This window comes from Prenolepis imparis, unplaced genomic scaffold (genome assembly GCF_030444845.1).
Source record: "Prenolepis imparis isolate NDT839.2.m4 unplaced genomic scaffold, iyPreImpa1.0 SCAF_11, whole genome shotgun sequence".
NCBI lineage: Eukaryota > Metazoa > Arthropoda > Insecta > Hymenoptera > Formicidae > Prenolepis > Prenolepis imparis.
The window spans coordinates 11,082,794-11,097,264 of NW_028141169.1; the positions used below are offsets into that span (position 1 = coordinate 11,082,794).

At 35.6% G+C, this 14,471-nt stretch overlaps 3 protein-coding genes across 4 annotated transcripts; 2 read left to right on the forward strand and 1 right to left on the reverse strand.

Annotated features, from left to right (window-relative positions):
* The first annotated feature begins 203 nt into the window (after window positions 1–203).
* LOC145943326 (pseudouridylate synthase TRUB2, mitochondrial) lies at window positions 204–2,171 on the forward strand. The gene is made up of 4 exons (XM_083050851.1): window positions 204–779; window positions 1,103–1,511; window positions 1,603–1,739; window positions 1,852–2,171. Exons 1-4 carry the CDS (start codon window positions 623–625, stop codon window positions 2,109–2,111), a joined length of 963 nt encoding a protein of 320 aa, XP_082906977.1. The 5' UTR covers window positions 204–622; the 3' UTR covers window positions 2,112–2,171.
* A 118-nt stretch (window positions 2,172–2,289) lies between these two features.
* On the reverse strand, window positions 2,290–8,585 carry Drosha (ribonuclease 3 drosha). 2 transcript variants are annotated; one of them, XM_083050849.1, is made up of 11 exons: window positions 8,428–8,585; window positions 7,357–8,303; window positions 6,867–7,110; window positions 6,578–6,769; window positions 6,139–6,496; window positions 5,639–6,056; window positions 4,352–5,303; window positions 4,057–4,266; window positions 3,657–3,979; window positions 3,231–3,376; window positions 2,290–2,802 (listed from the first exon to the last, which is right to left on the reverse strand). In XM_083050849.1, the coding sequence occupies exons 2-11, from the start codon at window positions 8,265–8,267 to the stop codon at window positions 2,615–2,617; spliced, it is 3,942 nt and encodes a 1,313-aa protein (XP_082906975.1). In that variant the 5' UTR covers window positions 8,268–8,303; window positions 8,428–8,585; the 3' UTR covers window positions 2,290–2,614. The 2 variants fall into 2 exon arrangements, with proteins under 2 accessions (XP_082906975.1, XP_082906976.1); XM_083050850.1 differs by having other exon boundaries at window positions 8,476–8,581.
* Window positions 8,586–9,288: 703 nt separating this feature from the next.
* On the forward strand, window positions 9,289–14,463 carry Pcif1 (Phosphorylated CTD-interacting factor 1). Its single transcript, XM_083049544.1, has 6 exons — window positions 9,289–9,397; window positions 9,998–10,284; window positions 10,500–10,655; window positions 10,737–10,882; window positions 10,963–12,327; window positions 12,404–14,463. Exons 2-6 carry the CDS (start codon window positions 10,027–10,029, stop codon window positions 12,684–12,686), a joined length of 2,208 nt encoding a protein of 735 aa, XP_082905670.1. The 5' UTR covers window positions 9,289–9,397; window positions 9,998–10,026; the 3' UTR covers window positions 12,687–14,463.
* Window positions 14,464–14,471: the final 8 nt, after the last annotated feature.

The following is a 14,471-nucleotide window of genomic DNA, read 5'->3' on the forward strand; positions in this document are numbered from 1 at the left end:
CTGAGTCACGCGGTCACGTGGTCGCGTCGGAATTCGGAGTTCGATGTGCGCAGAGTGGGGGCTGCGTGGTGGGGGGATGCGCGCGCCGGCGCGCATCCCCCCACCACTCACCCCCCACTATCCCACTATCCCACTCCGCGTTCCGAATTCCGGCGCGACCACGTGACCGTGTGACGCAACGCAGCGCCACTTTGAAGGTTAAAGTCGAACGCGCCGCACGCATCGACACGCGCTCTAATATTATATATTATATAATTTCGGAAAAATGATCAAACACGAATGACGGAAAAGAGCAAGAGGAGGATATGACAGTTTGCAGGAAACAGCTGTTCCAGAACAGAGGAAAATTCAGAATAGAGGAATTATACATATTTGGCGTGTAATTTAAAAATCAAGTAAACAGTTGTCAATCACACATGTGACAGCATAGCGATATATAATTTCTCTTATATTTTTATAAAAATATTATAAAACATAAAATTAGAGAAATAAGACGTATTGTGTAAATTATACCATTATGTCACGTATTTCACGATCTACGTTAAATGAAGTTTACTCAAGTTGGAAGTAACTAATAATCAGCGAGAGTTGTGAACGATAGTTTTTGTGCTATTTTATCAATATGAGTACGAGAAGTCTGATTCCAAAAGTGGAACGTTCAGTGATTTCTAATGCTAGAATAGCATGGAAAGTTTTAAACGGCGTGTTTGCTGTTTATAAACCGTCGCAAGTTACGTTTTTAAACACGCGAAACAGCATAGTTCATCGTCTCTGCGAAGGTTAGGATTTTATTCTACAGAGAATTCTGTTTTATTTAATTATATATTTCTTATATGATTTTACAAATCTTGTTTCTTCTTTTTTGTCCATAAAAACACAACTATTATTTTAATTTTTAAGTCTGTTGAGTATAAAATACATGTATAAGAGAATGCAACGCTAAAAGAAACAAAATTTAAAACATTTTTCTTTTTTTTATTCTTAAAATGAAATAAAAAGATATATACTTATGAAAGAATCAAGCAGAATGAATGTTAACATAAAATAGATCTTTATTTTTTTTTTAAATCGTTTAACTTTCTGTAAAACATTTGATTTTCAGACTTGAATAGTATGCACGTACGTCCACCGATCACACATGTGTGCATAGAGGGTAATACAATAAAGAAGATGAAAGTAGTTACACATCCGAGCTATGCAGATCATCCGTTAGTAGTGGGACCGCGATATCAACCTGACGATTTTAAATTTATAAATGCTAATTATCTGAACACTCACTCATCAGGACTTATGATCTGTGGTATTAATGACGGTACCAAGATGATTCATAGATTGAAAGAGTCTAAGCCTCCATCCAGTTACAAGGTTAAAGGCATCTTGGGACAAGCAACAGATAATTATTTTAAAACTGGAAAAATCGTCGAGAAGTCTACATATAAATTTATTAAGCGCAACAATATCGATAAAATATGCGCTTCCATGCAAGCTGCTCATCAAAGAAAGATGTTTGAGTATGTTGTATGATAAATACTTAAGATATTATTAATTATTACTGTATGTGTAAGTTCATCATTAATAGTCACTCTTTTTCTGCATGCTTAGACTCTGTGGATTAGATATACAAAGTCAAGCTGCATACGAGTTGGCTGCACAAGGTTTAGTGAGGCCTTCGGGTAACAATATTCCTATGATATATACCATAAAATGTATAGACTTTAAATCTCCTGAGTTCACGTTAGGTAAATGTTACAATTTTTATTATGCATCATTTCTATTATCTATAATTATCTATATCTATTATATAATTACATATTGAGATAATCTTATATTTTTTTTTATATATTTTTTCAGAAATTGTGGCCATAAACGAAGACGAGATGTATTTGAAAACTTTGGTTCATGATTTAGGAATGCAGCTTCACAGTGTCGCTACATGTACTCAAATACTATGTTTTCGATATGCATCATTCAATCTAGATCTTGCTCTATTACAAAAACATTGGGAATTACAAAACATTTTAGATAACATTGAACAATGCCAAAATATATTTGATCAAAATAGATCTTTATTAAAACAAGAGAATCCAATATTGAAAAAACAAGATAATTAAAATTTATTTCAGATTGTAAATTCGAGAATAGAAAATGAAATATACATGTGATATATGTTATTATTATTACAAGAAAAAAATTTTTATGTACATATAATATATGTATATTTTTTCCCTATATATTCCATGAGAGAATTATCTTTAAGCAATTAATATAGTAAAGTAGGAAAGAAAAAAGAAAATAGAGTATTGTCTAATGTTCATTGTCTAATATTCATTAACGAAATTCACGATTTTTTTTAAATTTAGTAAACTTGAGTCGACATAAATGCATCAACTATTATTGCTTATTATACAACATTATTGTTTATATAAGATCCAGTAAACAATTTTTAAAGAAATACCTAAAGAGAGATCACTCTCATGGAAACTGCATACAACATATATATAATATTAAAGAAATATATATGTGATATCATTATCTTGTTTTTATGTACTTTTATCTGTACAAATAGAAATTATGATTTGTTTTTGCAAGAACTGTATAAAGTAAAGGATAATTATTAGCTTTCTCTTTTCTTGGCATTACGCTCTTTGCTATGACTTCTGCGGTTTTGGCTCGAGTCAGAATCATCGGATCTCTCACTGGACCTTAACGATTTTACTCTTTGTTTCTGTTTATTTGGCCATTGCTGCATTTTCATACTTTTCGCTATCACACGTTTTTGGTGATCCAATTGTGGGAATAAGTCTGTAAAAAAAAGTATTAACAATTATAAATTAAGAATAATAATTCTTATAAATACAATAAGTTAATTCATTAAACATCAACCTATAAAGATATATTTTTATATAAATTAAAATATATAATCAAATATACAAATTTTTCTTAAAAAATTTAGAGAATAAATTAAAAATTTTAGAAAATTTGCCTTAATAAGTTTTAAATTAAAATAATCAATTTGGTATATATTTTTATTTTAATAAAATATTAATTCAAAATTCTTACATTATTAAGAAATTGTAAAAAAGAATAGCGATTCAACTTTTTAATCAAAAAAGATTGATTACACATTTGTCATTTAATTAATTAATTGTTAATTGCGAAAATTGACAAATTAATTTTGAAATATCTTGTAAAATAATTATTTTATCATTTTATATATGTATATAGCATACCTTGAGATTTTTCTAAAGCTTCTTTGGCAGAGTTCATTTCCGCTTCTTGGATACTATGTCCTGAAGCCTTAGCTAATCGTTTCCCTTGGAAATACACAGCTACTGTATAAACTCTTGTGTTAGTAGGTCCTTTACATTCGATGACTCTATGGAAAGAAAAGATCATATGAGATTATGAAAATATTTTTTGCAAATACATCCTTCAGATGTAAACTTTCTATTCAACGATTGAAACATTTCCAATGAAAATAAATAAAACTTTAAATAAATAATTAAGATTCTTTGTTGTTAATTTATAACATCAATATTTTATACTAATTAATGTAGAAATAATAAATTAGTGTTGCAAGTCGTAATTGCAACGCATTTTTTTGTTTAATTGCAATTCGAAAAAAAGGCTTTTTAGCTAAAAAACTAAGAACTTACTTGTACACAGGAATGTCTGGTTCCCCACCGTCCATAGTTCTCAAAGTTAAGCAGCATTGTTGTAGCTTGCTCTTTGGATCGTTCCAGTCTTGATTCATGATAAAGTCTTGTAAACGTGGGAAGAAGCACACATCGCAAAACACGTGACAATATTTCAAACCTTTATCAACATAAAGCGCGCCCAGAAAAGCCTCCAATAAATCTGCTCTGTCTTTTGTCTTTAATTCGGCTTTCGGATTCCCATAAAGCGCGTATTGAGTCATACCAAGATCATCGCAGACGACCGCTTGCGTTTTATTATTTACGAGCGAGCTCCGTAGCAACTGCGTGATACAAATATCATTGAAGATAATTGAAAAAATCGCTTGGCAAAATAATCTACGAATAATATATCGTTTACCGATAAATGTCCTTCGTGATGTTCCGGAAAGAATTTGTACAAGTATTCAGAAACGATAAGTTGCAGCACAGTATCCCCAAGGAACTCTAATCGTTGATTAGAACCTAATGTCAAATTGGTATATCCTATACTACGATCCGTGAACGCTCTAGCAAGGAGACGGATGTGGGTGAATTTTATTCCAATTGATTCTTCGAACTTTGTCAGTTTCTATTTAATACCAGGGAAAATTATAAATGAGAACGATATAAGAGCGTGTTGACGAGAACTTGTTGAAACATCGAAGAATACATACCTGTAGCAACTCGAAACTAGGAATCCATTGTCTATCTCCCGTCGGTTCCTGTTCCTGAAGAGGATGCCGTGGATAATTGACCCAAACCTTGGCAAGATCTTCCTCACCTTTGAAGAGCGTCTCCCCGAAAACTCGATCGGCCACTTCTATCCCTCCGTCAAGAAAAAGGGAACCCATCAACGCTTCGAAACAATTTGCCATCGCGTGTCTCAGCTCCAGATCGTGACAGAGATCGCTGCCGTGTGCGTAGAGCATGTACTCCTCGAGACTCAGTTTCTTCGCCAGCACGGCAAGATGCTGATTTTGCACGATCGCCGCCCTGTAAGTAGCCAGACCGCCTTCTTCCAGTTCCGGGAACATGTGAAAGAGATGGATGGACGTGAGAAACTCGACAACCGCGTCGCCCAGAAATTCCAGTCGTTCGTTGTGCGCTATGGACGATTCCGTTTCCGTTTTCGCGCCGAATCTCGACATGATGTTTATCAGGGTGTTGATGCCGCGTTTACGCGTGTTCATGTAGTGGATTCGGCGATCGCCGTACTCGGGCTGCCTTATGCCGCAGTTCGTCAGAGAGTTTCGCGCGTGATCCGGATTCGTGCCGAAGTTTTCGCGGTAGCTGGGATGCGTGAGAGCGAGTTGGAGCAGGTATCTGTTCTTAAACTCGTAACCCAACGTGCGTTCCAGGTTGTCCAAGGACTTGTGGAACCGCAGATGACAGACGAGTACCGGTATCAGCATCGCGTGCTGCACGATATCGCACATAATGCCGGTTCTGTAAAATCCCTCGGAACTCACGTCGACCGTGACGTCGCGCTTCATCTTGCTCTGGGTACGTAGCTCTTGCAATTTGTTTTCCTTTGCTTCTAACTTTCTCTTATCCTCGAAGGAGGGCTTCGACATATTCGCGAGTAGATGTCGAAATTTCACATAATCTCTCCACGCTTTTTGATAACTGGATAAATTCATAAAGAATTAATTTTTATCGAGTTATAGTTTTAAAGTGCAAATATATTCGTGTGTTGAAAGAAATTTAATTTTTGACAAACTTAAAATGTGATTTTGTATTATTTAGAGAAACATTTCTAAAAATTTTTAACAATCTTTCGCATCAAACTGTGATATAATAGTTATTTATAATATATTATAATATATTAATAATATTTTATATTATATCATATATATATATATATATATATATATATATATATAAATATTATATATTATATTATATAATAGTTTTTGCATTTTAAATATTATCACATTTTATTGATAGTAAGTAACACTTACTCTGCATTTCCAGCATAACTAAGTTGTGGTGGACGGATACCAAAGTGCACTATCTCGGGATAGGCGATCACGGCGGGTGGTTGATCCACTTGATTTCTATCCAGCTGATCGACACGAACGCTACAAGGTTTCTTCCCGGGATAAGTCACAACCATTCCCTTCACCTCATCTGCGAAATCTTGCCACTTGTATTGCGGCATCGCCACCAATCTAGGTAGATCGCTCGGATCTATTAGGTGAGTGCTGCTCTTTATCAAATAATTTAGGACCTCGTTCATCGATAAGATTTCTTGGCCGTTATCAGCCAAATCGCGTACGAATCTTGGCATAAAATGAAACTGTCCACAGCCGGATTTGTCCTGCGCCGCGTGCAAGTCGAAATCTACGAGCTCCAAAATCTCTTTGAATAGATATGACTCTGTAAAAATTCAGAATATTATGATCAGATTGGACGCGATAAGGAATAATATTGCGTTTAAAAAATATAGCAAACTACTTACGGAAGTAATCAAGTTCCAGTATCGTGAAATTTTCCGGCAATTTCTCTTCTATGTAAAGAATCGTGTATTCGATGTTAAATCTTATGACTTTACACGTGGGTAATTTGACCAACGGGAAATGAGAGAGCATAGAAAATCCTTCGAATATAAATTCATGCTCGTCGTGTTTGATAATCGTCGGTGTCTTGGTGAGAAAATTGGTCGGTGGACTGATGGTTATTCTATAATGATACAATTTATCCGCATTATTCGTATTTAAATCACACTTGTTTATTGCACCTTCTCCGGCATAAATCCCATGTCTTATCCCTGAGCGCCGCGATTTCGCGCTACATCTGCATAATGGACCATCATTCATCTGTACGAAAAATTCACAATATATTTTTAAATGTCCAATATAATATAGATTTTTAAGAAGAGACAATTCTCGCGATATTACCTCTCCAGGATCATTGAACCACATTTCAGGATGCAATCTCTGTGGATGCTGTTTCTTTGCCATTAACTCTTCCATCGTTCTATCATCCTCATCCATGGAGCTGTCACTATCGGATGAAGAGCTACTACAAGCTTCAGATTTATGACGACAAAGACGTGCTCTAGTTTTTCTCGGAGGTGGTTCATAAGGCGGCTAAGTAAATTAAAAAAAGATATAACCAATTTGTTATTAAGATATATATAATTAATTTTATTGCATTTTATTAAACAATTAATAGAAATACATGTACCTGCAATGCTCTTGCTTCGTCTGCTCTGTCAATTAATAATTTCCTATAAGTTACACATAATTCCTGTAGCTTAGCAGTACTTCTCATTATCTTTGAATTATTCTCATCTCTGTAATAGTAAAGATCTGCTGGTGCTGTGCGAGTCCAAATTTTTTTCTCGTTTTCAAGTATGCCTTCTGATCCCATTGCTGATAATTCGTTCAATTTTCGCTCTATATCTTTACTTGTTGCACAATAATTACGTCTAAAAGATAAAAATATTCTATAATTAGTAAAACCCTTTAATATGCATTCTTTTATCGACATAAGACATGCTTTTTGCACATAAAACAATTATGTTAAGAACTGATCAGGACTCTGTAGTTAATTAAACTTTTATTCTTAATAAAAAACACATGAAATTAACTACAATGTTCTTCTTATTGCATTCTATATACAAAAAGCCATTACGTGAAACCATTATGTGAAAAGAGCTGTGTATAAATCTTACCTATATTTTTCTAAAAGCAACTCTCTTTCAGTAGGACCCTTTGTTCGTTTGGCATTGCTGATTGGCGTTGTGTCTCGCGTCGAACGAGGTTCCCGTGATTTTGATCTCTTCCTATTTCTACTTCTATAAGATCCCTCTGAACGAGATGAATAACTTTCGTGTCTCTTATATGAAGATCTTCTCTCAATGTATCCACTGTCATACGAAGACTCTCTTAAATTAGATATTCCCTTATTGTGTTGACGATATCTATCTCTGTGATCATCGTATCGTGTATGTGATCTATATACTTTCTCTGATCTACCTTCCGGACTTCTAGATCTTTGTTTGCTAACGGAACGATTGGGTAAGGTTTCCCTCTTGTTGTATTTCCACTCAGACTCTTTTATTCTTTGCGATGGTTCATACCTTTGCGTGGAACATGGTCTCTCATTATCGTACGTCTTACTCGTGTTGTACCAGGAAGTAGATGTATTCGAATATGTTGTCCAATTCGTGGTAGAGGTATTAGAATGCCATTCGTTACTAGCACTATTATTATACATGTCTCTGGAACTTCTATCCCAATTTGCATAATTTTCATTGAAAGATTGTTGCGCAGATTGCTCAGTTCTGTCATAATATTGATTACTGCACTGTGGATCCATTTGATTCTGGTAAGGGACATTATTGTGAAAATTGGTCGCTCCATCATGATACGTAGGAGGTGGGAACTGCTGATACATCGAGTTCGTCGATTTAACGTTTGATACGTTGGGAGGAGGTACGTTGTATGAAAAATTGTAATTCGGTGGTTGATTGTAATTAGGCGGTGGAAAATTTGGTACTGGAGGTACTGGAGGATACTGGTACTTCATGTGCTCCTGAGTCCAATAGTATGTCTGTCCCGCGTTCATTGAAGGATTTGCCATCTTCGTGCAACAATTAGTTTCTCTCAGAAATGGTTTCTATCGAATAATGCAAAATTTATAACAAACGTAGAACTTTATTTTGAGAATTAATTATGTCAATATAGAAAATTTATCAATAACGATAACTCTCGATATAACAACTCTATTTAGTTCTATTTACCAGTTTTTCTTTTCTTCTTTTATTAATTAATTTAATTATTACTCTTACGCTTGTTTTTGATTATATCAACGAAACTGATACTCTGCAATTCGGTATAGAAATATAATAAAAAGATAATTGAAGAATTTGTGCAAGAGCCGTACTACAGAATCTCTCTATTCTAGATCTGTTCTCTGTAAACTGAAACTCCCTTTTGCTGCACCATTTTGATTTTCAGACTAGTGACAAAATTCCAAGCACCAATCATGTGAGTATTATATTTATTAGATTTGTATATTTTATTCTAATTACAAGATTATAAATATATATTCGAGTATTATTATTATTATTATTAATAAAATTCAATTACAAATAGATATAATTATATAAGTGTATAATATAATTTTATAATATATAATATTAAATATATAATTTATAATATAATATATAATATAAATAATATATTGTATATTTATATAATTATATATCAATTCTCGTTATAGATACAAACTGCTTCTATACATCTCTTCATCGTGGATGAAAAAATTCATATGAAAATTTATACTTTCCGCGTCTACATTCTCGCGGACGCGAGAAAGGGCGACGACCAATCATCTCCCGCTACGTATTTACAATTTCCGTAAAAGCCGAAAAGATTGGCCGTCGCCAGTCACGCGTCATTCGTTCGACGTTACGTCAAATACGCATGCGCGGCAAGTTCGTGAAACGCGAGAAACCACGGTGACCCTGGATTCCGCCAATCGCGTTCGAGCGTCCGCCATGTGAACGCGGCCTTATCTACGTTTCGTTGCGGACGCGATCGCACTCTTCCTCCCCCCCTCTCCCCCTCCTCGTTGCGCGCTGCAATTTCTATCAGTCTAAGCAAATGGCGTCGTACGGGTGGATATCGTTGCGTCAAATTTCACAAATCATGAATGAATTCTAAGTGCCGTCGCGCATTTCTCATGAATTGAAGAGATTATCAGTTCTGGTGAGTCCTCTCTCGATCGTGATACATTTTGCGCAAGCGGAACCGATCGCGCGACGCGAGAAACCGCGTATTTCCACTACGTGTTTTCCAAGTATGTAAACAAACATTGTCATCGCCGAGCGCTCTCGAGTTGCGGAGCCGCGATGTTTAAAAAAATATACCTAGCGAGACTGTGCGCGGTTTTTGCAATTTATATGTTTATATATGCGTGGGAACGCGTTGGATTCGAATAGATTATATATTGTACAAAGTGCAATGTGCATTTTCTACCACAGCATCTTTAATGATTCATCTTAATTTTTTATTCTTACCGCGCACTTGAGATATATATTTTCTCGCATCTCGTTAAAAATATAGTGTCGTGTTTGATTGATAAAATTATATACAAGTGTATAGTAAAGCACATTTTGTCTATTTAATACTACAATATTGCATATATTTATATATAAATGTAGTTTTACTTGTTAATATAAAGTATATATAATATTTTGCTGTATTAAATTACATGTAACTATGTTAAATGTAATTTTTAAGCTGTAATATATATTTTGATAGATACTTGTCAGATATATGATGTGACGCTTGGATAAATCTTTTCAGTAATTTTGCGACAAGACGCATATCAAACAATGAACGAAGTAAGCGGAGGAAAGCAAGATATACCCAATACCTCGAATTGGGAAACTTTATCGGGGCAATCAATGTCATCATTGCCAGCCATGCATCATCACCATCAAACGCTGCAGCAAGATGCAAATTCGACAGTGGCGCAAGTTATAGTTCCTACGCCTGTGAAACTTCAAACACCCATATTAACGCCAACGCAGACTGTAGCCGATCACTGTCCTCAAATTGGTCACATACAACAGCCACCTCTGATAACTCAGGTATATCAAAAGATATTTCACGATTCTTTTTCTTTAATGACCAACAATTGTCAGATTATAAGAAAATTATTATTAATTTTAATAAAACTATAACATTACTTTATTAATAATTATACATATATTTATTAATAATATTAATAATTATATTATATATTATTAAAACTATATTATTTTAATAAAAATGTATTATTAATTTTAATAAAACTATATTATAGAGTACGCCACCGGGAAGCTTTCCGGAACTCGAGTTGTCTGTGGAACTTCAACAACAAGGTTGGAAGAAGTTTTGGAGTAAACGAGAAAGTCGGCCGTATTTCTGGAATAAGTTGACTGGGGAATCTCTGTGGGTGGTGCCTTCTCTGAAACCTCAGGTACTATAAAATTCTGCAAACAAATTGTATTTTTTACAATTGGAGAAGAGATAAAATACATGTATATTTGATCCTCCAAAGTTTGATCCAATCACGGATCCGCTTGGTATCTGCGGCGTACCTCCACCTGGAAATGGAACCATTCCACCTGGTACACCAGGCGGTGCATTGAAGCGGAGAGCATCGGAAGACGGGGCTGCTGCACCAGCAAAGAAATTTATATTGGCGTAAGTATTCAAATTCATCGAGATAATACATGCGGATATCGCGATATCAAGAATATAATTTGTTTATCGTATCATGTTAGGGGCCCGTGGGACCTGGATATATTTACGAATGTTATAATATATGAGAGAGCGCCATCAAGTTTGCCGCATGTTCATCCCGAAGTGGAAGCTCTGCGCTGCGCATTATTGGCAAAACTACGGCAATGTTATCAAGAGTTATGTCACACTCGTGAATCCATAGACGCGCCAAAAGATTCTTTCAATAGGTGGCTGATGGAACGGAAGGTCATTGATTGCGGCTCGGATCCGCTGCTGCCGAGTCAATGCTTCCCCGAAATTTCCATGTCCATGTATCGCGAGATCATGAACGACATCCCTATCAAATTGGTGAGACCGAAGTTTACGGGTGACGCGAGGAAACAGCTGTCGCGTTATGCCGAAGCCGCGAAGAAGATGATCGAATCGAGGGCGGCGTCTTCCGAAAGTCGAAAGGTGGTCAAGTGGAACGCGGAGGACACCTTTCAATGGCTAAGAAGAACGGTAGGCGCCACGTTCGACGATTTTCAAGACAGGCTCGCCCATCTAAAACGACAGTGCCAGCCGCATCTCACGGAGACCGTTAAAGCCAGCGTGGAGGGTATATGTCTGAAAATATATCACTTATCGACGGAATACGCGAAGAAAGTGAAGGACAAGAACAATCAGATTCTCAAAGATAATGGTCTAGGAGACGTTATACCCTTAGGAGGTCCGGCTAGTACGCAGAGAAAGGTTTGGTGTTACTCAGTGCAATTCTCTCTCCCCACACCGAGACTTCCGCAGGTGGATTATCTCCCGGAGCGCGAGCAAACGATGCTGCGCTTTCACGGCGACACCATGTATATCAACAACACGCACCTTACCAAACTGGAACATTTGTATAGGCACAATTGTTACGACGACAAAAAGTTTGAAATGTTTCTACCACGCGTTTGGTGTATGTTGAAACGTTATCAGACATACTTAGGGATCAACGAGGGCCAAGCCACCCAGATGGCTCTCCCGGTGACGGTTTTTGAATGTCTTCAGAAATCGTTCGGTGTTACGTTCGAATGTTTCGCTTCGCCCCTAAACTGTTACTTTCGACAGTATTGCTCAGCATTTGCCGACACGGACTCGTATTTCGGATCGAGGGGACCGTTTTTGGACTTCAGGCCGATCAGCGGCTCGTTTCAAGCGAATCCCCCCTACTGCGAGGAACTCATGGAAGCGATGGTCAATCATTTCGAGCGTCTGCTGGCCGACTCGCCGGAGCCCTTGTCGTTTGTGGTATTTTTACCGGAATGGCGAGATCCGGCCCCTAACGCGCTCGTAAAGCTCGAAGGCAGTCATTTCAAGCGCAAACAAGTAGTGGTACCCGCTATGGAACACGAATACAGACACGGATTTCAACATATTCTTCCAAAGTGCGTTTACGAATCACGAATAAATTTTAGACTCGTGTGAAAAGAATTTATTTAATTTTGTAATATATTTTTCCAGAGGTGAGGTGAACATCCGAGCGGTACACGGTACCCTGGTAGTCTGGTTACAAAATCCAGCCGGCGCGTCACGATGGGGACCCACGGAGGAGCGAGTCGAGGCCTTATTGGAAGCCTGGCGACCCGGTCGAGAACGAGAGAGGGACAGACAAGAGCTCCTTTCTCCGCCGAGGCAGACGCATCAACCGGTACCATCGACTCCTGTACCTGTACCGACGACGCCGACAACTGTGACAACGCCGACTGTGCCACCCGTACAAACACTACCCAGTCATTCTGTATAATTGTTGAAATTGTGAACAATCTTTTCGAGAAAAACGTATAAATAGTTTTCGCGCTTTGAAGATGAATATTATCTATAAATAATCTATCTTGTAATATAATTAACTTCTTCTCGTTAAGGAAACACAATTCACATTTTGTATTTTAACATATATACATACATACATATATGTGTATATATATTTGCATACATATATAATATATATTATGTATGTATATGTGCATGAAAGATAAGATGTAAAAATGAAAAAATGTTAGGTAGTTATATATTCAGAGATAAATTAAACAAAGATAAAATAGACAATCTATATATATATATATAAACGTTACTTTATAACCAGCCACACTTTTGTGCTGATGATGAAACCCCTCGATGTTGTAAATGTCACATACGTTTTGAAACAATCTCGTAGAAATTTGTATATAACTGATAATTATTCGGCCTCTTTTTCTCTTCAAAATTGGCAGGGGACTAAGATTTCACATTATTTACTTCATTAATAAACGGTAAAATTAAAATATAAGAAAAATACACTGAGAAATGCACATTTAATAATTTCAATAGAGATATAAAAGGTTTTACTTATCAACAAATATATAAGCACACATTGCAAAAAGTCTAAACTTTGCAGTAGTGGTTAATTGTTATTGATCAATGTATTAGACTTTGTGACATGTGTGATGCTTTCTAAATATTAGATATACTTGCTATGCAAGAAAATTGATACTATTAAAAATGTCAGAAAATGTTTAAATTTACTAGAATGTATGTGTGTGTACAGGGACGTATATATGTGTATATATGCGAATGTGTAAGTGATAGGATATGTATGTATCGTCTGTAATCGCCTGTATTTCTGCTTATTTCTAGTAGCCATGGAGAAAATTTTTTTATCAGAAAACTACGCGATAAAAATCGTTTATTATATTTTAATCATGACAATCTTCTTCTTTAGTATCAGGGATCATATAAAGAAGAGCTAAGCTGTATATCTCATTTTAAATAGTTCTTTAGCTGGTGCAATATTTTATATCAGTTTTGTGTATAAGTGGTTACAAGTCAGTAAGGAAAGGAATGTATAGATTGAACTCTCTGCAGGAAAGAGCACATTTTTTATGGATTAATAAATATTTACACGCGCATATTACGTAGACAAGATATACTTAACATTACGGTTTTGTATTATTTCTTTTTTTTCTTTGCATTCAAATTCTATTATGAAGATTCTTTTTGGAGAGATTTTACAAACTTGAGACAGAATATTTGTGTTAAAGATATCAATGATAAAAAAAATTTCGCAATCCTTTCCATGTCAAGCATATCTATATTAAATATAGCGTATATCGGGAGAGAATAAGATGGATTATATAAAGAAAAAGAAACGCGATGCAAACTTGGATATGGATACACAAGGAATAACAGGGCTCTCTAAACGCACACTCATAAATAATACATGGGAAAAAATTATACACATATATATGCATTACTGACTTAATTTGATTAGAAAGATATATCGTCTGGTTTCAATCCATCGGGCACTTTTTGAAGAAAAATTTATATTTGCATCTTATAAATTTTATATATTTTTTATTGCGAATATATATACCAATGTGCATGTATGCTAGTATGTATTTGTGTCTGTATACATATACACAAGTGCATACATGCGCATGCGTGTGTATAATCATTTTAACATACTGAAAAAAAAAAAAATATCTATATATATATAAGAATATTTATGCTTATATAATTGATAGTAAATAAGACAATACGCATGAAAGCTAAA

What these genes read in the sequence shown, in the direction of transcription:
- Pcif1 (XM_083049544.1), top strand. Translation starts at nt 10,027, where the DNA reads ATGAACGAAGTAAGCGGAGGAAAGCAAGATATACCCAATACCTCGAAT. An exon ending in AGCCACCTCTGATAACTCAG is followed by an intron (nt 10,285 to 10,499) that starts GTATATCAAAAG and finishes ACTATATTATAG; the next exon opens with AGTACGCCACCGGGAAGCTT. An exon ending in TTTCAACATATTCTTCCAAA is followed by an intron (nt 12,328 to 12,403) that starts GTGCGTTTACGA and finishes ATATTTTTCCAG; the next exon opens with AGGTGAGGTGAACATCCGAG.
- LOC145943326 (XM_083050851.1), top strand. Translation starts at nt 623, where the DNA reads ATGAGTACGAGAAGTCTGATTCCAAAAGTGGAACGTTCAGTGATTTCT. An exon ending in AGTTCATCGTCTCTGCGAAG is followed by an intron (nt 780 to 1,102) that starts GTTAGGATTTTA and finishes TTTGATTTTCAG; the next exon opens with ACTTGAATAGTATGCACGTA. An exon ending in CATCAAAGAAAGATGTTTGA is followed by an intron (nt 1,512 to 1,602) that starts GTATGTTGTATG and finishes CTGCATGCTTAG; the next exon opens with ACTCTGTGGATTAGATATAC.
- Drosha (XM_083050849.1), bottom strand. Translation starts at nt 8,267, where the DNA reads ATGGCAAATCCTTCAATGAACGCGGGACAGACATACTATTGGACTCAG. An exon ending in AGTTATGCTGGAAATGCAGA is followed by an intron (nt 5,304 to 5,638) that starts GTAAGTGTTACT and finishes GAATTTATCCAG; the next exon opens with TTATCAAAAAGCGTGGAGAG. An exon ending in ATCACGAAGGACATTTATCG is followed by an intron (nt 3,980 to 4,056) that starts GTAAACGATATA and finishes TGTATCACGCAG; the next exon opens with TTGCTACGGAGCTCGCTCGT.